We start from the raw sequence: 25,259 nt of genomic DNA on the forward strand, positions 1-25,259 counted from the left end.
CTTTCCAGAGCCCAGGCAGGGGTCTTTTTGGGGCGGTTCTGGACAGCTGTTAGTCCGACCGACTCCACACTGAGCACGTGCACCCCTGTGGTGGTGTGGAACACGTGAATCCAATTTGAAGTCGTTGGGGCGAACAGTTCCCTGATGGTCATGTTTTAGGGTGGAAAAACATCACGGCACTCCATCTTTAAACAACTCTTGGATAAAGAGATATTTCTGAAACACATTTTTCTTTACATAGGCTATGTTGGACTGGTTTTGAACATTTCTGTTCTGAGCTATATTATACTTTGTTGTGCAACCGTACATGTTGCTTGCAAGAAATACGTGATTTCCAGATGGAAAAACATGTTGAAAATCAATTATTTTGGGGGAGCAACACACTTGATGATTATAGATGAAGAATAACTTAATGCCATTTGACTTGTTCAGAGTTGGCAGAGAGCCCGGGTTATTCAGGATGTATAACATCCATGCATTAAGAGTTACAGTCAGTATAATAGTAGATCAGTCTATGCTTTTAGATGTTAATTGTTAATGATGTTAATTCTGTATCAGACACTTGTTTTTATCACCTTCGTAACATTGCCAAACTAAGATAGTTGTTTCACACCCAGAGTTAGAAACTATTATCCACGCACTTGTGTCATCACATCTTGATTATCATTATAATTCTCTTTTTACCTGTCTGTATAAAACCATCGCAGGCTGCATTGCATGGTGTATTGCACCACTCAGTTCAGATGTTTTTGTCTTACTTTATTAGTGACTTGTGACTGTGATTGTCTGTGAAAGGTGCTCTATAAATAAACTTTACTTACTTATAATAACAGAGAGTGAGACGCTCGGCTGGACTGGGCTCAGTGGGCTGGCGATTTGATAGATCTATGCTGGCGATATAATATCCCTGACTGACTCCCATGTGTAATTTAAGTTAAATGGTACAGACCAAGGCCAAGTCTTGCATTACACAGATTTAACCACATGAACCCTGGCGTCCCTATTTGGGTCAAAATTATTTTTAATTTTTTTAGCAGATGAAAATAGCAGTCTTGTTAATCTGCTATTGTTGCTATTTGACATACAACAAAGTCCTTAGTGGACAAAGTCACCTAGAGCTGGAACAATAATCTATATCTAAGAAATCTATATCCATTTTTACAGCGTGGTTCTGCAAGAGGCTAGCCGTCTACGAGTCTGAGTGTCTGGTCTGTCCGGAGCTATGGGAAACTGCTGGGCTAATGATCAGCACCAAAGTTTGTATTCACGCTGCCAGTATGTCACAGTAAGTAACTAGACTAACATTGTTTTACAGTTTTTCAAATGTTGAATTACATTTTATAATGGAAGTCAATGGGGCTCTCATTGTGCTGAACCTTTCCCAAATTTTGGATGACTTATTATGCCACAGGCTGGCCACATGAAGTTCATGATCCACATTGGGCCCACACCATTTCTATTTGGATCCCAATATCCACATGATTTCCTAGCTTCTGAGCAAAGAACAAAGCAGTAGTGTTGCCTAATGAGACAAACTCTTGGATGGATTACCTTTATTTTATGAATATTTCTTGTTGTTCTTTAATTTAGCAAGTACTTGGAGTGGACATTACAATGTAGTGATTTGTGCTACAGTAGGATCGATCTCGCCCCTCGATCTCGGCAACCCAGACTCACAACCCGCTGTGCCAATAGAGCTGAGGAGCTGTCTTGTTCACGCTAGACTGCACTTGGCCACACTACACTACCTCCTCGGTTCGTTGGGGCGTGTCCTCGCGTTCACACTTCACGCTCCATGCACTCATGGCATATGAGAATGGCAACTGGGGTTATATAAAAGACTGATACATAATACTTACATGATGTACACAAACATAACAAATTAAACTGATATTAATATAAACGGGAAACAACATACAACATGCATGAGAACAGCACAGAACACAAGTACCAGATGAGAACGTTTTAAAAAGAGCTGAGTTAGTTTATCTAAATGTTTTATTTTGTTCCATCACAATTTAGCATCACTTTGAATCGAAGTTCTTCCTTGTTTTTGTTTTTGTTTTTTTTTGGGGGGGGGGGGGTTTCTAATCTGCACAAAGCTTTGTGGCTATACTTTTCAAGGACTTCTTCTGAGCACCCAGACATCCTTATTCCTTTGTTATTTGCTGTTTAAAATCAGTATTGAAAACTCATACCCCATACACGGTACATTTTGCTGCAAGGCTAATTATAGCAATTCTATGCTATTTAGTCTCTGAACTCAACCAACAGCGCAGAAAAGAATAATCCTTCAAATCAGTACAGTAAACCTGGGATTCAGGCCTCCGGGCTAATAATGAGTCAGTTTCAGAGACAGTTGGGGTTTGGTCTCATTCACAGTTTAATGTCTGATCTCATCAAACCACACCGTGATATGACGCAACCTTGAGGTCTGCAGCACACTGATGTGGTCTGTTCAACGGTTGGACTCCTGGCCCCGCAGAGGTCTGTGGGGCTTTCTCTGATCCAGAACCCTATGCCTGCAAAGTATCATTCTGTAACCTCAACTAATCGCAGCACAGGAATCGCTGTGAGGGTTTCTGGATGGGCTCCATATCAGAGCCTACAAAAAGACTGCAGCAGCGTTCACTCTGCCCACAAGCAGCACCTGTGGTAGAGATATGGAAACCATGACTCATGTGTGGTTGTTTGTTTCTATAGATACCGGTGTTTATTCTTTTAAGCAGCTACTTACAGCCACTTAGACTGAAGTTAATATTGAATCGGTGAACGTTTCTGACCCCAGCAGCCACTGTGGTCTATTACACAACGCTGCATTACTGAGCCGGATTGATTGATTGATTGAAATATTTATTAACAGTTTGCAGAATTACAGTACATTTCAAGCACAACTCAATACAAAGACTTTTGTGGACGACTTGAGTGGACGACCCAATAAAGCATTGCACTTGTTTACAAGAGGGTCCACCTTGTTCAATTCATCAAAACATTTAGAGACGTACAAATACTGTAGATAGGTAAAAAGGGTAAAGAAACATATACAGTGAGGGGAAAAAGGGTTGGGGGGATACAGATTTCGAATTGCAGCCGTCCGTAGGTGTCCTTTGAGAGCGGTTTTGAAGGAGTCAAGGGATTTGCATGTCTTAATGACTGTTGGTAGGGCGTTCCACATTTTTGTGCCATAGGAGCAAAAATAATTTAGTCCCTTGTTTGTGCCGAATCTGGGTTGTACATGCAGGTTTGTTGCACTCCCTCTGGTGTTGTGGGTGTGGACTTCGTTAACGTTAAGGAAGTATTTGGACAGGTACATGGGTATCTTATGGACCAGACCCATTGCAAGATGCTGTACTCTGTCGTTGACCCTAAGCCATTCCAGCCTGTCAAAGTGGGCAGGGGTGAGGTGGGTTTGGGGGTGAGGCCAAGTAGGAGCCTGACTAGTTTGTTTTGGGAGGTCTGGAGCCTTGTTTTAAGGGCCTTTGAGGTGCTGTGGTACCAAGAGGTGCATGCATAGTCGAAGAAACCTTGTACGGGGGCTCCTGTTAAGGTCTTCAAGGTGTTTTTGTTGTCCATTGACGAGATCCTGTAAAGGAATCTTGTTCTTTGATTGACTTTTTTGATTACGTTGGTGACCATTTTAACACCGGAAAGATTAGCCTCCAGGATGGAACCTAGGTAGGAAATTTCATCTTTACGTGTGATAATATTGTCACCCACTCTAACCAAGAAGCCATCTGCCTTCTGAGCTTACTATTTGATCCAAAGAGAATGGATTCAGTTTTTCCCAGGTGTAAAGATAGTTTGTTACAACATAGGATAGGATAACACTTTCGAATGGGGGGATTCAGGATGTCACTGCAGCACAGAATAAGAAGAGTACAAAAAAGTTAAAAGTGCATAGTAGACAATAAATGTAGTACTCATGAGTTGGCAATAAATATAGTAAACCAATAAAACCATACCATAATACTGTACTAAACCATAATGCAGACACAAAAACCTGGCTACACACACACACACACACACACACACACACACACGCGCACACACACACACACACACACGCACACGCACACGCACACGCACACGCACACGCACACACGCACGTACACGCACACAAAATACAAACTGCACCCCAAGGAGTACTTTGCTGACTCCCAGACACATACATAAAGTGTACTCAGTGGCAAGTAAACTTACCCTGGTTTGTTTTTCTGTTTGTTAAGCAGGCCACGATGGGGTGGGGGGGTGGGGGATGATATATTTCAGAAGCCTGCCTTCTTGTTCAATGGGTGGACTCCAATGAAGGATCACTTGGTACATTGTCTAAATGTCCAAATGGAAAAAGGCCCTGCACAGCCATTAACCACTTAAGACTTGTACTTTGCCTATGACGGTGTCGTGTGAAAGGGGTGAACGTTTCTGGACCATTCACTCCTATAATCCCATGCAGGGGCGTCAGGTTGAAAGTTGTTAACACGGGTGGGAAAACAAACACTATTTAGACCCTTCATTATTATGACAAATGGGGCGAGCACTAGTAGCATGGTGCCAGACATGCTGACGACCTCCTCCTCAGGGCGTCTGAAGCTCTACACGCTGGTAAACACGCGCTTGTTAAGGCTCTGGGTTCCAGTCATTTCCTGACTGTTGCCCGGGGAAGCAATGGATGCACGTGAGAGAGAGAGAGAGGTGTTACATCTGACTACTGGAAGCATGAAGTCAAAGAATCTCTGTGTGTTTCAGTCAGAAGGTGTGCGTGTGTGCGTGCGTGCGTGCGTTGCTAATAAAACCAGACTGCAGCGCCAGAGAGGTGGCTTTACGGCGTACCCGTTAACATGTCTCCAGAAGTTTCAGTCTCCTGAAGGGATCTAAAGCCGAGGCATGAACACATTTTAAGCGTCCTGTGCACAATAAAACGTTGTTTCTGTGGCTAAAAGAATGTTTCTAGAGATTACACTGGAAGCCACACACATGCAGTGCATTTAGTTTAGAAGCCCGAGGGAGCTACTGGGAGGATTTAGTGACTCCCACTCGCAGGTTTCTAGCAGGTCACTCCTTCTCTGCATGGGGCCGTCTGAGGAACGCTTAAAAGCATCTGAGGATCTACTGCTCCTCCCTCAGAGTCTCCTCATTCACACACACATACAGTAGGCATGCATACAAATGCAGACACAAAAGACGGTCAGTAGTAGCTAGCTGGCTACTATTTAAGCTCACTGTGAAAGCCTGGAGACAAACACACACTATACATTAGATACAATAAACTTCAAGTGGTCCGGATACTCTTAGAAGCCCTGCTGATCTGCTGGGATCAGTTGGGAGATCAACATGGGATTGTGGACGTTGCTAATCGTGGCCTCGCAGCTGATCTTAAATCTGTGGGTACATGTGGACGCCCAGGCTTCAGGTGAGTTTGACTTAACGAGAGTTACTAGAGTTAACCTATGTATTGCTGAACGTTAATAGCATGTTTAGCATTAGTAAGAAGTAATTAGCAATAATAAGCACATTAAATGACAAAGCCTCGTAAATGTTGGGATGGCCAAACTTAAGCCAGAAATTACTTATGGGATGTGAGAACTGACGGTTTAAAAGGCCCCTTTAACTTTAGCCAGCGTTAAGTTTGATTAAAGCATTTTATCTGGCATATAAAATGGGATTTAATTTATCCTCCACTTCCATTATCTGTCAAATAAAGACTTCATTGTTGTACCTTTGGGCATTCTAAAGGCGCCTCTGAGCTGCTGAATAATGGACCTAACAGACAGCTGTAATGGAATAAACCGCATCCCAACCCAAAGTACACACAGAGGGAGACATGCCTTGTGATACTCAAAGCAAAAATAATGTTTTGATAGACATGATATCCTGAAGTGGTCATGAAATTTAGAAGATATGGCTACTGAAGAATGTTAGAGTGTGTGTGTGTGTGTGTGTGTGTGTGTGTGTGTGTGTGTGTGTGTGTGTGTGTGTGTGTGTGTGTGTGTGTGTGTGTGTGTGTGTGTGTGTGTGTGTGTGTGTGTGTGTGTGTGTGTGCGTGTGCGTGTGCGTGCGTGCGCAACTGCGCGTGCGTGTGTGTGCACCAAATTGAGAGAGGGGGGGGGGATTGCAAAACAATGGGAAAGGGAGACAATTTCAGTAACTACATCACAGCACTCCTCAAACCAAAACCAGATCTCCCACTCCCAGCCAGGTGACATGAGCTCAGGGGGTTAAGCAGTCTGGCATGGATTTAAGCACACTCCAAACTATCTGCACACATGGGAGTAATCACTCTAATCAATGTCTCCAGCACTGAACTTGAGGGAAACGTACACATTTATAAACACGCATGATGTATGCATCATGCATGGCACACATGTTAAATTGCTCTCTCTCGTGCATGCACACATGTGCTTTGAAAATACAATGCACATTATTGTCTGCATATGTGCTGAATTTCCTTTTTTGCCATCAAAAGAATCACATTAAGTTATAATCATATTTCCTGAAGTCTCAGGCTTCATGTCTTAAGTCTACTGTCTACATACTTGCAATGGTGGGCAGTAATAAATACATGTATCTAGATAGTATATTTTATCTTGTATTTTTTGATAAACACAAATGTACTTTTGACCCCATTTCTAGGAAGGGGAAAGTACATTCAATTAAACACTTAAGCCACTTAAAATGTAGTAGAAATATAAGATCTAAAAGCTCACTGCGATGTGACACACTGTGAGCTTTGTAGATCTGCTATGAAAATGTCTAAATTTAATGCAGCAATGCATTGATATTATTGAAAATATGCTTAGTACTTTTTTGTTAAAGCAAGTACTACAATATTTTACTCAAGCACTTTGCTCAAGTACTTTGTCTACCACTGCATACTTGTGAAAAGGGAAGAAATCATGGTAATTACTCACTACAAGAAGAGGCTAAGCTTTTATTTAAGGAAGAAATGTCTTAATGGGATTCAGTTCAAGTAATTGTATGTACCTCGTAGTCTGAGGTTAACTGGGGGGTGAAATGAGACCCAAGGGGTCCCAGGGGTAGGAAAACATGACCCTCACAATGGCCTCTGTCCAAAAGACAGATGATGATGACGGGTGTGTGTGTGCATGCGTGCGTGCGTGCGCATAGGTTGTTAAAAAATACTGATGGCAACCTTTAAACTCAAGCAGGACACAATTTATAGGCCGAGTCAGGCAGAGATAATTGTTTGTATGCGTCACATCAAGTAAGATGGGTAGTGTTGAACGCTAGACTGGCATCACCAGACCAATGCAGAGTGAATGAAACATGAGCTTGCACATTTTGTTCTGTTCCCAGGCTACTTGAAAAGCCTTTCACTAACCAGGACAGTCATGCTATTAAGGAAAGGTGAGGTTGAGCAAAGAAGATACAGCAAAAGAATGTCTTGTTTTGTGGTACAGTCGCATTTAACTTACAGTTCATTGCCCTTTTAAACGAGTCATGTTGCTTCCTAATGTGCTGCATGTCATTGGCTAGAATGAAGAGGGGCAGATGGTAAAGAAAGAAAGAAAGAAAGAAAGAGGCTCATGTGGGGATCAAGCTTTGCAGTCTTGGCTGAGAAAAAGCAATTTCTGGGAGCATTTGGGAACAATTTGGTGCCTCACGACAGCAGACCTTCGGACTGCTGCGAGGACACTTGTGTATTCACGTTGTGTTCAGATAGTCGAGTAGAAATTCACTGCACATCCTCCTATGGCCAGCCCAGTTCCTGACTCACTTTATTAAAAGAAAATAATTCTAACCAAGTCAAGAAGGTCTCTCTGGCATGTAATCCCTGACAATACAGTAAATTAATCTCCGTAAGTGACAACATTTCATCATAATGGCATTTCTAATAAAAGTGTACATTTTGAACAATGCATTTACTGAGAGAAACTCTGCTAAGCTTGAAGCTTTGAAAAACCTAAAATGACACAATACAACAGTGGTGAACAAAGTTCGCAACCCCAGTACTTGAGTCAAAGTTTAGATACTCCTGGTCGTATATGTTAAAGTAGCCTACTGGAGAACTTTTAGAAATCATAATATTTTCCGGAAATCTTCAGAAAATATCAATAATCGTGAAAATAGCTGAGCTACAAGCTCACAGCTTGTCACATCGCGACGCATTGAGAGCTTTTTTAGATTGTCTATTTTTGAGGGGCGCTAGCCCCTCCTATATACAGGTTTAATGTTTGTTTTTAGTTCAATGTTTGTTTTAAAAATGCTGTTGACAATGAATGGATCTCCAACTTCCATTGTTACTGACTCGGTGCACTACAGCCGGGCACCGGCTAGTAATATGAATTGTAATATGTAAGTAATAAAAGTAATATGAATTCGTAATGTACTTTTTACCTTCCTAGAAATGTAGTCAAGATTGTAATATTTAATTTGTCTTTGAAATGTACTGTAGTGTAGTGAAAGTCATTCTTACTTAAGTACAGTATACTCAAGTAAATGCACTACTCTCCACCACTGCACTATAATAATCACAATTATGTCTTGCCAAGGACAAGCTAATGTCTTTGAGGCAGACAAACAGAGTTTGGCTCAGACTCAGAAAGTAAGCTTGTGTTGACTGATTATAACTGTATTTCATGGAGCAACAAGCGTTCCCACTCAATTACCATCATCGGTCTACTCAGCCTGTGTTTACTCTCAACTCCGTGATGTGAATATACATCGGGGCTGTCGGTCAGAAACCTCACATCTCAGTATCTTTTTTAATAAATGAATGCCCAATTTTTCACTTCATCGTATGACAGTGTGTCATGCAAAATATATAAAATAGCCTAAATCTAAATTAAGCTCACAATGAACATTTTAAAATATTTGGAAAGTGACCTATAATAAGAAGATAGAGATGCCAGATTCAATGTATTTTTCTCTATATTTCCTGAAAAGTAACCGTTTTGGACATACGAGGTGCAGCGACAACATCCCATTACTTAACATTGCTGCCGCAGAAACCTCATATCTCCATATTTCAACGCTTTATGTTTTTTGGGGTGAATTAATGCCCTACTTCATCATTGTCACGCAAAAGTAGTAAGCACACAACGTCACGTCATGATGTGACACATGAACTTGTAGATCTGCTATTTTTAGGGGGGAGGAGGGGGCGTGTAGATTTTATTAACCAATGAAAAGTATTTTGCTTGTGACTAAAATAGTAACAACATTCATTCATTCCATTTCCTGAAAAGTAACAGTTTTTGGACATCATTCATCATCCATTTGTTATCCATTATGTGCTTCAAAGATAATTATATATTATTTTTATACTTTTGTTTGATAGGTTCTTGGTTTGCCTGTGATCCTATAGTTTACTGAGGCACCACACTGTCTCTCTCTGCATTTGATTGTTGTTGTTTACCATCACTCTGGATAAGAGGGTGTGCTAAATTGTAATCCCCCTGCTGTCTCTGCAGTGTATGATCTGCTCACATCACCCGACTGCCTGCCAGACCTCCTACAAGGGGGCCTGATTGAGCAGGGTGTGAACGAGGCGTTCATCCTGGCCACCTTCAAGCTGCAGCCCAAGACGGGCACCACGGTGTTCGGTCTGTACAACCCCCGGGACAACAGCAAGTACTTTGAGTTCACCGTGCTGGGGAAGCTCAACAGAGGTAGGAGGAGGACAAGGGGAGAGAAGCATGTAATCTGGTTACTCGCAGTAAATATCCGCTACGCTTCTACCAAGGAGGAATTTGTGGATATAACTGTTGTTCAGTGCATGGGTCTCAAATGTTTGAATTTCAAGGAGCCCCTCTGAGAGTGCACAAATGGAACCAAATGTACCGGGGACCATTTGGTTCCATTTGTGCACTCTCAGAGGTAAAGACCCGTAAGGGTCCATTTGGAACCCCCCTCAAGGAACCCTGAGGGTCCCTGGACCCCACTTTGAGAATCACTTCTGTAGTTTTCAGCGACCAGTTCAGAGTGTTTCCACTGAAAATGAATTGGTTCAGAACACTAAAGTTGGTTCGGAACTGGAAGCAAAACATTTCTGCCAGTTCCGTGAAAGCGCCACGGTTCCAAGAATCTAGAACAGAACCAGTTCTAGAACTAAAGTTCTTTTGGTGGAAAAGGGACCAGAGTGCATGCCTCAGCATAGATCTCTGTTATTTCCTTCTCAGCAACAACGCTGCAGACCAACAGGAACTGGCATGTGAAAGCACATGTTTACAAGCAAGTGTCAAATAAAAATATAGAATTAAAAGGGAATAAAGAATCACGAAAACAGAGCTGTGTCACATTGAAATTTGGGGGAGGGGGCGGACCATAAAAAATTCAATTTGCTATTAGGAGTATTTATAAATGTAGGTGAGGGTAGCTTGACGACCATGCAGTCTTATGCAAAGGTTTAAATGTAAGTTAGATAGCATGTTATTTATACAGATGCCAGGTTAATTTGTTGACCTGGCATCCTAGTTTTTGACATACTGACAGACTGATGCTAGGTTCCTGGTTGTGATCCAATAGCTTCCTGAGGGACTAGGCTATTTCTATGCATTTGATATATGTGATTATCTTGTGATATATGTGATTATCTTGCTTATCGTAAAGTCGCTCTGGATAAATGCCTATAAATTGTAATTGTAAATAGTAATTGCAGCTTGGTATTTGTCTCTTCATATTAATCACTTCTTCCCATCCCTTCCCTCCGCCCCTGTCTTTCCACATAAGCGGTGTTGCGTTACTTGAGAACTGACAAGAGGATGAGCTCGGTGACGTTCAACAACCTGGTGCTGGCAGACGGCCAGCGCCACCGGCTGCTGTTCCACCTGAAAGGCCTGCAACAGCAGCCGGGATCCGTGGAGCTGCACCTGGACTGCAGGCTGGTGGAGGCCGTCCGGGACCTGCCTGCCGTCTTCCAGGGTCTGCCGGCAGGCTACGGGATGGTGGAGCTCAAAGCCATGCAGAAGAAGGAGCAGGTGACACATATATGTCCGGATACATCTCATACGAACCTGACTAGGGGTCGCGGGGCGTGGCGGTCAATTGAAGAAATTGAAGACATTTTTTCACTATTATTGCATGACACCATTGTGCGACAAAGTATTAAATAATGCTTAATTGGTTCATTGTAACGAAAGAATATAATCGATAGTTGAAGAACCTAAATCCCAATCATTTAATGAGTTTACCAATGAGTTAATTGGTCACTTGCAAAGCAGCCCTGATAAAAGGGGTGGACCGATCTTGGAATCGGAGGATTCCTGGTTTAATGTCTGGTTCCTCCTGGCTATACGTGTCGAAGTGTCCTCGAGAAGACACTGAACCCCAACCTGCTCCCGATGAGCAGGTTGGTGCGTTGCATGGTGCCTATAACCTTAACCCCCAGCGCTATCATTTAAAGTTGTCTAGTTTGTGCCACATCATTACTGTATATTGGGCTATGATCTCTTTCATAGTGCTGTGACTCAACCTCAGCATGTTTTTTTCTTATTCAAACAGGAAAGTTTAGAAGAGCTCAAACTGGTGGTTGGAGACTCATTTGAAAACATTGCAAGTTTGCAAGACTGTCACCAACAAAGAGACTCTGTGCAAACTTTGGGTAAGATTCTCTCTCTGTAAATGTAAACATCTGTATGTCCTAATTAATTGTCACTGTGGCATAAGGTCAGGCTCAGGAAACAGCCTCAGTTAAATACAATTACATAATCATTTCTCTAAAGTTATGTTCATGTTCATACTGCCAGCCCAAATCAGATTGGTAGTAAATCTGAACGGACACGCATGCATGCACGCACGCACGCACGCACGCACGCACGCACGCACACACACACACACACACACACACGCACACGCACACGCACACGCACACGCACACGCACACGCACACGCACACACACACACACACACATTTTAAACACATTCTAAACACATTCCAGGGTGATTTGAAATGTGATTAAAATGTGATTTCAAAAGATGCGTCTCAGTCTTAATTGGACATTCAACACTGAAGACTGGTTTATATTTTGATGTACGACTGTGTTACTCATCAAAAATATAGACAGGATATGCGTTGGGCTACGCAGGATACGCGTTGTGAGATTGTATATTTGTTATTATGCCTATATGTCGTTATCACACCAACCAATGCAGATAAGTCAAAAGCCAAAGAGGAAAGAAATTGCACGTACACACTAACATGCTCCAATATATGAATGACAATGTATCGACCCTAGGCTCGGCGTTTGGTCAAACGGATGAAGAGCTTATAGGCTCGAAATGTTGTCATTGAAATGTATTGGAGCATGTTGGTGTTTGGGTTCTGATCGTAACAGCAGCACCCTGACAAGTGATGTACATATTCTATCACCTTTCTCTAGGAGTCAACACCAAGCAGCTGTCTAACCAAATGCTGGAGTTAACAAAAGTGATAAATGAGTTGAAAGATGTCCTCATTCAACAGGTAACCGCTACTAATGGCCTTAGTGTGGGCACTTAACACTTGACTCTAAACCCTTTGAAGTCCCTGACACCCTGTCTGCATCCCCTCCAGGTTAAAGAGACTTCCTTTCTCAGAAACACCATTTCAGAGTGCCAAGCCTGTGGTAAGATATTAACTCTATTAATACTTGTTAGCCAGTGGCCAGCAGGCTGCACTATGTAACTTCAATGTCCTATCTGTGATTCCAATACCTCTTGATAATAATATATAAGTTATATACTTTATTTCTCAAAGAAGTGCAAGTAGACCAACTATAAACACTTCAGTTGTGATATTGTGTTTTAATCTACTTGGTCAAAATAAAAATGTATTCACACATTCATGATCTAATACAGTAACAATGACAGTCTGTTGTACTAGGCCTGTGGTCTGGTAATGTTTTGTGCCCAAGGCTCACCAATGGGCAAGTCAAAGTCCCAAGGTACACCTTCATGCTGTAGGTGTATATATACCTTGAGATGAGACAATTGTTGAACATAAATTATACATACATGATACATTTTCACATGACATGCCCAGATGCTAGGTTGAAAGTGGTTAAAATATAGTATTTTTGGGGTATAGAATTTGTCTCTGTGTTGAATGAGTTTGCACAATCGTAAATTAAAAGATAATTCATATTAAGTAGTGAATTTGAGTCGTGCAAGGTTCAAATGGATTGTTTTCCGTGTTTGCTTTGAAGGACTTGGTGGCACGGTGGTGGAGAAACCAAAGTGTGCCCCGGGTGTCTGTTTCCGTGAAGATATGTGCATCGAGACAGAGGATGGTGTGGAGTGTGGACCCTGTCCTGATGGCTACACAGGAGATGGCTTCAGCTGTGATGATGTGGATGAGGTATATCTGCGCATGTGTGTATACAGTATGCATGTGTGAATGCTTTTGTGGGTTTGTGTATCAATACAACTTAAGCCCTATTTTATACAGTACTTAAGCTATTTTAAAATAAATAATTACAAGCTCTCAATGTGTCGCCATGCAACACATTGTGAGCTTGTAGCTGTATGAAAATGGTTACACGCCAGCAAATATGAATTCATGAGTGCTGTAGAGATGTTTTTAACTTTTCTAACATGTCCTCTCTGCAGTGTCAGTTTGACCCCTGCTTCCCTGGCGTGACGTGTGTGAACATGGCCCCAGGGTACCGCTGTGAAGCCTGCCCACTGGGCTACTCTGGTTTAGAAATTGAGGGGGTGGGAGTTTTGTTTGCTCAGACCAATAAACAGGTGAGTCTATACACTCTTAAGGGCCGACAGGAATGATAACTATGAAGATAACTACTGTAAAATGATTATGCTGAGAACGTCCACACGTATGAACAATAATGTTCTGTAAACATGTTGAATTGTGATGTCATGTTGACCTTGAAGCCCTGTAAATTTGGTCGCATTTTGATAGGCTGTCAGTGTGTTTCTGACGTTCATCAAATCACTGATCCCAAAAACAAATTTATAGTTATTGTTATATTGATCATTCTTGGGGTGGATAGCTCTTTATAATGTAGTTCCAAAGTGGGGGTGGTAACAAATAATACAGATGAAAACTATAATAAGTATGTTGTGCTGCCGTTCTGTCTTAATTTAGGCATGTGATGACATTGATGAATGCAAAGGACCCAACAATGGAGGCTGTACAGCTAACTCTCTTTGCCACAACTCAATGGTGAGACAAATAAATCGCCCGACAGCTGTGGTGGATCAAAATGGCTCAATACTTACTATAACTATATATTATTTATATGCGTATCTATAACTCTCTATAATGGTGTGTATTTTCTCTCATCCCTGTAGGGTTCATACCAATGTGGTACATGTAAGACAGGCTTCACGGGAGACCAGGTAAAGGGTTGTAAGCCACAGATCAGCTGTGGCAACAGTTTGACCAACCCCTGTGATATCAACGCACTGTGTACCATGGAGAGAGATGGATCCATATCATGTGAGGTAGGCACACACACACACACACACACACACACACACACACACACACACAGTCACACACCCCTGAGACGTTTCTTGTATGTTTTGTTGACAGTGTGGGATCGGCTGGGCTGGTAACGGCTACATGTGCGGGAAGGACACTGACATCGATGGGTACCCCGATGACAGACTCAAATGCAAAGATGCCAGCTGTAAAAAGGTACCCTTCTTAAATCTTAAGTGTTCATTTAACTCTGCGAGTGTACAAATGGTCGAACACTCTCAGTAGTACAGGTGCATTTGGTTCCAATTGTACACTCGCAGAGTTACGGGGTTCGAAAACTCTCAGAGTACAAATGTTACAGGTTATTACAAATGTATAAATTGTTACTGTGCCAGATGAATAATAATCGAACACTCTTGTACTTTCAAGGGAGCAGAGTGAGTCTGTTTAGCTGTATTGATGAACTAATGTTGACACATTTCTGTTGACAGGATAACTGTATGTATGTCCCCAACTCTGGCCAAGAGGATGCGGACAAGGACGGCATGGGAGACACCTGTGACAATGACGCAGATGGTGACGGCATTCCAAATGAGCAGGTTGGTTAACAAGTGTACGCCGTACACATGGCAATGGCATGACATGGATCGATTATTTTATTACATTTTATTACATGAATTGGTTAGTTGGATTAACTGTTGCACCCCCATTCTGCTCACCTTGCGGGTCACAGGACAACTGTTGGCTGAGGCCCAACGTAGACCAGAGGAACAGTGACAAGGACGGCCACGGTGACGCCTGTGACAACTGTCGCACGGTGGTGAACCCTGACCAGAGGGACACCGACAGTGACGGCAAAGGGGACGCGTGTGACGATGACATGGATGGTGACGGTACGGAGACACGAGACAGGGACCTGAAAATAGCTGATGTACTGTACAAGCTCACACCTTGTCGCATCACGGCACGTTGTGAGCATATGGATTGGCTATCTTCCACGCACCACTGTGCGTGGAAGATAGCACAGCACCCTGAACCGCGCGTTCAGGGTATTAAGCGTGATTCTGCCCTTTCCAATTCTGTACTAACATTATACTGCACAGATTATCACTGACCTTTGAAGTAAAGTGGGTTTCATTCAAGCTTTTGAGGCTTGCGTAAAAAAGAAGTTACACCATTACAATTATGGTTTTGATATTTGACCAAATTGCCTTAGAGAACTGAATTACAAACAGCAGTCACATGATAGACCAAAACAGATGTTTTTCTTTTACAGCAGTTTCCCTATAATCAGGTATTTTATTGGTGGTGTTCTGTACAGACAGCTGCTGCTCGACCTTTATACAACTACAGTTCTGCTCTATCAATCTGCTGCTGTCTCCATGTGATTCATGAGGAATAACAGCTCAACTGACATCCACATAAGTGCAACATTGCCCCCTAGTGATGAAAACCATGACCTTACTGTCAGTTTAACTCGATGTTGAAATAATAATATATCAGTTTAGTATTTGTGTGCATGAACCATGCATTAATTAGAATAGAAAATAAATTAGCTTACAGTAATTGTAATAGTCAAGGAAATTACTGAATTAACAATGTATACTATATTGACAACAAAAATGGTTGTCTGCAAAATAAGTTGTGAATTCTGATGGATCTCAGTAATCTAAATTAATAATATTGTACAATATCTCAATGCTACTTTAATTGTTGTTATATTGTAAGCAGGCCACACACCATAGGCGGCGGGTGCGTTTTACCTTTGGGTAGGCTATAGAATTGCGTTTGGGGGGGACTCTGGCGGCCGAGCGAAGCGAGGCCGCCGCCGCGGATTTATTTATTTATTTATTTCCCAGATGGTCTAAAAATGAGTTATTTAGCATACTTTTACCAATGAATTAGCCTATACAGACAACGACTTTTTCTCAAGTCTCGAGTCAGTCAGTGTAGATTACCCGGCGGTGTTGCTGCCCCTCCGGGAGTCGCGGCTCATGGCTCTTAGATGGCACAGAGACAGCAGTCACTCCGCTGAACGTGTCAGTGTTGCTGCAGTGGTGTGAACTGTGAACCGTGCGGGCACTGAGTTCTGACAGCCGACTCACAGCTTCTTCTTCTGAATTAGGCTACTTTATCTTTGCCTTGAAAAATACATTTTGCGTTTTGCTGTTTCCCAAAACAAACCAGCGTGCGCTACTCTTTGCTACAAAGCGACTGGAAGGACGAGGTTTACAGACACACCAATAGTAGTCAATCATATGCTGATTAGGCCAGTTGCTGTAGTGTATAGCCTATATCCGATCAGCGATCACCAGGGGGCAGCGACAACACACACACACACACACACACACACACACACACACACAATAGCCTTCTATAATGCTGCGCACATATATTATATATATTTAAAAAAATACCCAGGATAATTTTTGGGAAGGCTAAGCCTTCCCTAGCCTTATGCACCCGCCGCCTATGCCACACACACATACACACACACGCACACACAATTTAGGCATTTAGCTTAGAGCTTAGTATGCATACATATGTACAGTACACAGAAACAATACCAATTTTATTTTGCTGACTGCTCACCAGGTCTGAAGAACTTTCTGGACAACTGTCAGCGTGTGAAGAACAGGGACCAGTTGGACCGGGATGGAGATGGAGTGGGTGATGCCTGCGACAGCTGCCCTGATATCCCCAACCCAAACCAGGTACAAATGACAGGATGAAAGTGGTTACACAGGCATCATGTTATTTAATAAGGCCAGTCAATGCCAATGCAACTTCTTGCAACTGTTTGCACCCATTATGCTGCAAGGCGTTGGACTGGCTTAAACGGTTTTGTTGCAAGGCGTAGCATTGGTGTGGACTGGCCTTTAGACTATAGACAGATGCTATAGACATAGTTTACCTGGTATTGTTTAGTTACAATGTACTGTAGGCCTACAGATAATGTTTTGATAGTATATTTTTGTTTAGACTGATGCTTATTGCTTATTGTAAGTCACTCTGGAAAAGAGAATCTGCTAAATATCTAAATTGTAAATTGTACTGTGTACCAGATCACATCCACACTTAATTACAGTAGATACAGTAAAAACTCATACGATCATATGATGGAGACACTGAGCTTCTATTATGGTACTGGGATTCCAGTGAGAGAAGAGTTTAGTGAGTTAAGTACTGGCTCCACCTGTAGCTCCTAGCGAAGACATCTGTAGTACATGTACATTTTTGATACGCTCGGAAATATGTCAGAAATAGAACATTTTGCAGAGGAGGAGGACACAGGTGGGGCTGCTTTGTTCAATGTCTGCTCTCTTTTCAGTCTGACATTGACAACGACCTGGTGGGAGATTCCTGTGACACCAACCAAGACAGGTAACATGCTGACCTCCGACCTCTACCTGTACAGTTTGACCTTATAGTGCCTGTGTTGTTGCTCAAACGTAAACATCATGGACACCATGATAACAATTTCCGAGCTCTCTGCCGGGGCCGTGACCGACCCCGGCGGGGGCCGTCCGGCGTCCGCGGACCTCACTGGGCGGTGTGATGTACATGCAGTATCTTTACAGCATGGCTCCTTTACAGCATGGTTCAGCCACCTAGGGCAGGGGTGCCCAAAAGTTAGATCATTATCTAAATGGCATGGTCCAAAAAATATATTTAATAAAAAAAATAAAAAAAAACGTTTTTGCATCTGCTACTTGAATTAAGGTGACTTGATTGATTGACATCTAAAGGGGCCTGTCAGCTCAAACCCACAATGCAATACTTTGTTTTTAAGAGTGTTGTACACAAACGTCAGTAGCACTACAAAGTTATATCCAAAAGAAACCTATACAATTCAAATTTCCCTCTATTTCCCATTCCAAGTGTGCTTTCTCATGTCTTATTTACTGTATGTAACTATTCTAAAACCCCCTCAGGTACATTTTTAAACAAATCTCAGCAATTAGATCATAATTATTTTTTGTGGGTAGATCTCGTTGAGCTGGCAAAAAAGTTTGGGCACCCCTGACCTAGGGGGGGTGGGGGTGTGTGTGTGTGTGTGTGTGTGACTGTGTGTGTGTGTGTGTGTGTGTGTGTGTGTGTGTGTGTGTGTGTGTGTGTGTGTGTGTGTGTGTGTGTGTGTGTGTGTGTGTGTGTGTGTGTGTGTGTGTGTGTGTGTGTGTGTGTGTGTGTGTGTGTGTGTGTGTGTGTGTGTGTGTCAACAGTACACATAGGTTGGCTATTCTTGGCATTATTTCTAAGTGTAACTGTTAACTGTCAGCTCTTGTGATATTGTCATTGACTGACATGACCTGACATTGACATGTCATTCCTCTGCAGTGATGGTGACGGGCATCAGGACACCAAGGACAATTGTCCCCTGGTGATCAATAGCTCGCAACTAGACTCTGACAAGGATGGCATGGGTGATGAGTGTGATGATGACGATGACAACGACGGTATTCCTGACTTCCTACCACCGGGACCAGACAACTGCAGACTGGTACCTAACCCTGACCAGATTGATGACAACAGTGAGTAACGTAAAAGAGAGTGGGGAAAAGTGTTGCACACTTGGCTCCATGCAGGGATATTCAATTTAGGCAGGGGGCCACAACAACTGAACTGTAAAAAAAAACATAAAAGTTTAAATATGGAGATATACAAGGTTTCTGCCCGGCAGCCACAATATGTTACTTGGGCAGTTTGTTTGTATTGTAGTTAAGACAATTTGGATACAGGCCTTTTACCTACAACAGTATTTCTACATTTTACTTAATACGTACAAAAGTACTTCTGTAGCGCCAGCTGGGAGGTGAACCCGGAACCTCGTATCAGTAAGCTGCGCACGTTACCATTCGGCTAAAGAGCCATGGCCCGATAGGCAAGTAGTAACGCAGCCACCTATAGCCTACATAGTTGTTGTTCTAACGGTGCTGTGTCCCTGCAGATGACGGGGTTGGAGATATCTGCGAGTCAGATTTTGACCAGGACAAGGTGATCGACAGGATTGACAACTGTCCTGAGAACGCTGAGGTCACGTTGACAGACTTCAGAGCCTATCAGACGGTGGTCCTGGACCCCGAGGGCGACGCCCAGATTGACCCCAACTGGGTGGTTCTCAACCAGGTCAGATCCACAAGACTCACTTGATTTAATTCACTCAAATGGTGACATACCATTGACATGTAAACACACATACGGTATTCACGTTATATTCGCTTCCCTTAATTCATACCGGTGTTTTGAAAAATGTTTTATTTATTCCTAAAGTAAATCAATATAATAATGTAATGTTTGATGTATTATCTCCTTTTTTTATAAATGAAACCTAGAACCTGAAGATAACTTGTGTTTAACAGTGAAAACACCTGTTTCCTCTCGTAGGGAATGGAGATCGTTCAGACTATGAACAGTGACCCAGGACTTGCAGTTGGTAAGACCATCATCAACTTCAAGTTCAACTTAAATGTGTTTGGGTGTAAAAGAGTGTGTGAAATCAAATGATGTGTTGCGCTGTACATTTTGTTTATACAGCTTTTGAACATAAAGGATGCTGAAGAGATGTTTGTATTGCTATAGGTTACACTGCTTTCAGTGGTGTGGACTTTGAAGGAACCTTCCACGTGAACACGGTGACTGATGACGACTACGCTGGCTTCATCTTCGGCTACCAGGACTCCTCCTCCTTCTACGTGGTGATGTGGAAGCAGACAGAGCAGACCTACTGGCAGGCCACGCCCTTCAGAGCTGTGGCTGAGCCTGGCATCCAGCTCAAGGTGAGAGAGTCCTGATCTCATTTCCAGATTTGAAGTTTAAGTCTGCTTGACAACATGTCACGTTATTAAACATTTATGCCCTGTATATTTTTGCCGTATGTATGGCAAATAGCTAAAGTTGCAGATCTACAAGCTCACAATGTGAGGTGACCTGACGGCTGACACAGATCTTTGGACAATTTTTGGCTATTTTTGAAAATCAAAGCACTAACTACAGTATGTAACTTTCCTCTTCTACCCCGGATTTGAACCTGCATAATTTGTGTCATATCCTGTGTCTATAGGTGAGACATGACCTTTGACACAATCTAAATTCTATGGAAGAGCAGGGACACAAAATATAACCACCCCAATTGTATAAGTTATATTGTATTAACCTACTCTACCAATACAGATTGGACAACATTTAAATGTATTCTTGAAAATGTGCATGGTGACACCAGGTTGAAAGTGGTTAATACACACCTCCTACCAGTATCTCTTTTTTTCTCACTCCCCCTCACGTTGTGCAGGCTGTAAAGTCCAGGTCAGGTCCAGGTGAACACCTGAGGAACTCTCTGTGGCACACGGGAGACACCACCGACCAGGTGCGTCTTCTGTGGAAGGACCCCAGAAATGTGGGCTGGAAGGACAAGGTGTCCTACCGCTGGTACCTGCAGCACCGTCCACAGGTTGGATACATCAGGTGAGAGAGGATTAACATGTTAAAGTTGCCACAATTCGTCTTGATTCTTAATAACCTACAGTAGTTGTAGTCTCATTTAGCCTCACAAGCTCACAACGCGACGGCTTGTGAGCTTGTAGTTTAGCTATTTTTGGGGAGCGCTATCCCCTCCAATTAATGGCTTTTGAAGATTGTCATATGGCAGCCTACATCATATGGCAGCCAAGTCGATGGGGTTTTTAAAGTTTGTTTAGAGCACTAAAGTCTAGACCCAGCCAAGTCTATGGACTTTGAGGATATTACAATGTATATTTAGAGCACTTATTTATATAAACCGTTTGCCAGCCAAGTCTATGTACTGTAATGTTTGTTTAGGCCCTAAACAAACATTACAGTGCCCTAAACTTTAGGGCACTAAATGACAACGTAAGATGTCAGATGGGTGATATCTTTTTACGAATGTTAGCCTGAGAATAGGGTTCAATGGTTATGGTTAAGAGGTGAGAATATCCCCAACAAATAAAATGTTGATGTGTTGTTTTGTTCAGGGCCCGGTTCTACGAGGGAACTGAGTTGGTAGCAGACTCAGGTGTGACCATCGACACCACCATGAGAGGAGGACGACTAGGCGTTTTCTGTTTCTCCCAGGAAAACATCATCTGGTCTAACTTAAAATACCGCTGCAATGGTAAGCTACGACCTAGGAAGTTGTCTAAACCTGCTGTCCGAATAAATTTTGGTACTCTGGCTATTGGTGTGTGCGGCCACCTTCTTGTTCATTCAAGATCTCCTCCTGACAAGCTACGACCTACGACATGTCTTTATGAAATGAGAGGGTGACACTTGGTTAACCCATTTTGGACTGAGGCTGATTCTAAAAACGCCTTCTATTTTCTGAAATACTTAAAATATTTACATAGCAGGTTTTTTTTAATACTGTACATACTGTACAGAACCCCAAGAGGGGTTCCCGTCCAGAAGGGTTAGAACACCAAAAGGGGTTCCTGCCCAGAAATTAGCATGACTTAAAATTCCCAGTCACCATGACGTGACGTCATTTGGATTCCATGAAGTCCAACATGTCTCTCTTGGCTAATTAACTCCTGGCTTTCTGTAAAGTAAGATACTTAGTTGCGTGCCATTATCACTCTGACTGAAAATAGCCAGTCTTCTTACAACGTAGTTGCATTGCCTTGCCTTGCAAGCTTTTGGATCGTCTCTTTTTGGCGTGCGATTAATGTGTTCATCACTTTAGTGTTGCTGCTGGTAAAGGTCAAGCTCATTTTAATCAAGTTATATACTGCTAACTTGTAAAAATGTGTCATTTATTATTTGATTTATAATTTATATTAATAATCTAAATCTCAAGATGTGCAAAATAGCTGGTAACTAAACCCGTCAAATAAATATGGTGGAATAAAAGATACTACCTGGCAAATGTAGTATTTTGCCTCTGAAATGTAGTAGGAGTAAAGTATAAAGTATAAACAAATGGAGTAAAGTACCTCAAGATTATTCTTGTGTACTACTTGAGCAAATGTACTTAGTTACTTTCCACTGCTGCTCCTGACCCCTGACCTCTGTGCTCCATAGATACCATCCCTGAGGACTTCCAGGAGTTCAGCACCCAACATGGAGTCGACTCCCTCTAATCTGAGAGAGAGAGTGTGTGTGTGTGTGTGTGTGTGTGTGTGTGTGTGTGTGTGTGTGTGTGTGTGTGTGTGTGTGTGTGTGTGTGTGTGTGTGTGTGTGTGTGTGTGTGTGTGTGCGTGTGCGTGTGTGTGCGTGTGTGTTCATTTGAAGTCCCCCATATGACATTTGTGACATTTTGTGAGATCGGCTATTTTCAAATAGCCAAAAGAAATTAAATTGGACTGCTCCTCATTTTGTTGGAACCCCCTCAATGACCCCCGGGGGTCCCTGGACCCCACTTTGAGAACCAGTGTTTTATATAGTGGACTGAAAGTTTTCTCTGTGTATATTATGGCAGTTATGAGTAGTCCTACTACCTGACTGACCTAAAATAGCTTTGTTTTATAACCAACCTTTTCTCCATTGGAGATGTGATATAAATACAACTGTTTAGAAATAAGGTAACTTATATTAAATATTGCATATATAAAATGCATATATTTTTTAACATGGTTGACCTTGGAAAACACAAAATGTCTGTCTTACGGTTTTCATTATTCTTTGATCAAATTGTGCATAACTATCTACAGGTTCTGGTGAAAATAAAGGAGACACACCATTGTAAAGAGTCCGCTATGGGTGGAGTAGGCTACTGTAAGGTCTTAATACACTCAAAACCAACACATTTTCACACCCAGGTCGTACTGCGGCACCAAGTTTTATTTTAACTAGAACCTGTTCATTTAATGTCAGCAATTAAGCTTATTTTTTTCTATGAGTGATGGATAAAATGTATGTTGTTTACATGTCATGTCAAGTTGGACAGTTCTCCATATCCTGTTTGTCAGGTCAGAGAGGTCCCTATCTGTTTGTGACTACAGTATGTTTTCATCCCATCCCTGTCATGTCACCTTGTCCCATCCTGTTGTTCGTATTTCGGGGCCTATCACTCTTAGTATATCTTTCTGTCGCCATACTGCTTACTGTCCTTTCCCCAGTTAGGCATATTAAGGACAAAGTTTTAACTCTGTCTGCATGCAGCTGCTCCTTTATCAGCCATTCGAGATAGCGTGACCTTGTTCCTGAACGGAGACAGCAAAAGCCGTTAGTCAATAGGCCAAAGGTTTCAGATCCACAGGTTGTCAGGACAACGTATTCAGCAATATGAGACGTCATCTTGTGACGGCTACATCACTACGCCATCATCATCACCATTCACCACTGTGCTGAACCAACGAGAGCTCGCCAACCATCGCCAAGTCAGACCTTGTCATCTGACATCGCGGACATGAACTATTTCCAACCAATGAACTAACAACAACAATGTTGGAGAAGACTATTCGGAACCCCTCGGATAATTGGATTATTTCTGTAAATTAATGTAATTGTACTTCCGAATTGCAACACATTTCTTGTAAAATTGATCTATCTTCACTAATAAATAAATAAATCTGAATGAAGTTATCTTTAATTACATTATTATAAGTAATACTATTAGAGTTGTACTATTACTCGAACGAAAATAAAAGCTTGGGGGGGGGGGGGGGGGGGGAGATGCAATGCAAATGAAAGACATATACTGTGTATCCCTATTCCCTGACATAATTTTATAGCTAAACGGACAGAATTCTATTTTATTTGAATGATGAAACCCAGCTGCCATTAATAGTTGGAAATGGAAATGGAAATTGCGGAAATTGAAATTGCAGAAATTGTAGAAATTATAATTGCGGAAAATTGCGGAAATGGTGGAAATTGCGGAAATTGCGGAAATGCGGAGATGGAAATTGCGGAAATTGTAATTGCGGAAATGGAAATTGCGGAAATGGTAATTGCGGAAATTGCGGAAATTGCTCTTCACTTATAGCTATCTATTTTCAGGTAGATTGTTTTATTTTACTCAGTCAGCCATATCACTACTCATTTTTTTTCATGAAAAAGGTCATAGCTGGGTAATCTATTTTCAGGCAAATTGTGTTTATTGTATTTTATTTTACTCAGCCATAACAATTTATTTTCTGTTAACCAACTTGCTGGCTGGCAGGCAGGCAGACAGCTACTCATGGAGAATTGGACAGGCAGGCAGTCAGACAGACAGCTACTCATAGACAGGCAGACAGACAGCTATACTCATGGAGAATTGGACAGGCAGGCAGACAGCTACTCATGGACAATTGGACAGGCAGGAAGGCAGACAGCTACTCATAGACAGACAGACAGCTACTCATGGACAATTGGACAGGCAGGAAGGCAGACAGCTACTCATAGACAGACAGACAGCTACTCATAGACAATTTGGCAGGCAGGCAGACAGCTACTCATAGACAGACAGACAGCTACTCATGGACAATTGGACAGGCAGGAAGGCAGACAGCTACTCATAGACAGGCAGACAGACAGCTACTCATGGGCAATTAGGCAGGCAGGCAGACAGCTACTCATAGACAGGCAGACAGACAGCTACTCATGGACAATTAGGCAGGCAGGCAGACAGCTACTCACTCAGACAGGCAGACAGACAGCTACTCATGGACAATTGGACAGGCAGGCAGGCAGACAGACAGACAGCTACTCATAGACAGGCAGGCAGACAGCTACTCATAGACAGGCAGACAGTAAGACAGCTACTCATTGACAGACAGACAAATAACTACTCATGGACAGACAGACAGACAGGCAGGCAGGCAGGCAAAGAGCTACTCATGTTATGTTATTATGTTTAATATTATAACAGCTACTCATGTTATGTGCAATAATTTGAGCAGTTATGGAAACAGCTCTTTGTGTTTATGCAAGAAAATGTAAC

The 25,259-nt window shown here is 42.3% G+C and overlaps 1 protein-coding gene across 2 annotated transcripts; it reads left to right on the top strand.

The window, feature by feature from the left end:
• The first annotated feature begins 5,050 nt into the window (after positions 1–5,050).
• thbs4b (thrombospondin 4b) lies at positions 5,051–23,901 on the top strand. Of its 2 annotated transcripts, XR_013963417.1 has the most exons (23): positions 5,051–5,410; positions 9,432–9,629; positions 10,690–10,937; positions 11,461–11,560; positions 12,339–12,421; positions 12,512–12,563; positions 13,143–13,294; positions 13,546–13,683; positions 14,042–14,119; positions 14,248–14,400; positions 14,492–14,596; positions 14,872–14,979; positions 15,114–15,273; positions 16,976–17,094; positions 17,712–17,764; positions 18,719–18,912; positions 19,329–19,507; positions 19,766–19,814; positions 19,961–20,157; positions 20,670–20,842; positions 21,370–21,509; positions 22,415–22,558; positions 22,625–23,901. XR_013963417.1 is itself a non-coding variant. In XM_080755412.1 (22 exons), the coding sequence occupies exons 1-22, from the start codon at positions 5,332–5,334 to the stop codon at positions 22,471–22,473; spliced, it is 2,817 nt and encodes a 938-aa protein (XP_080611538.1). In that variant the 5' UTR covers positions 5,052–5,331; the 3' UTR covers positions 22,474–22,623. The 2 variants fall into 2 exon arrangements, 1 of the variants encoding a protein (XP_080611538.1); XM_080755412.1 differs by lacking the exon at positions 22,625–23,901 and having other exon boundaries at positions 5,052–5,410; positions 22,415–22,623.
• Positions 23,902–25,259: the final 1,358 nt, after the last annotated feature.

This window comes from Protomyctophum bolini (genome assembly GCF_963924005.1).
Source record: "Protomyctophum bolini genome assembly, chromosome: 22".
Lineage (NCBI taxonomy): Eukaryota > Metazoa > Chordata > Actinopteri > Myctophiformes > Myctophidae > Protomyctophum > Protomyctophum bolini.

Bases quoted from the DNA above. Each gene is read 5' to 3' on its own strand.
- thbs4b (XM_080755412.1), top strand. From the start codon at position 5,332: ATGGGATTGTGGACGTTGCTAATCGTGGCCTCGCAGCTGATCTTAAAT. The intron at 13,295-13,545 runs GTATATCTGCGC...TCCTCTCTGCAG, and splicing joins GCTGTGATGATGTGGATGAG to TGTCAGTTTGACCCCTGCTT. The intron at 14,980-15,113 runs GTTGGTTAACAA...TGCGGGTCACAG, and splicing joins ACGGCATTCCAAATGAGCAG to GACAACTGTTGGCTGAGGCC.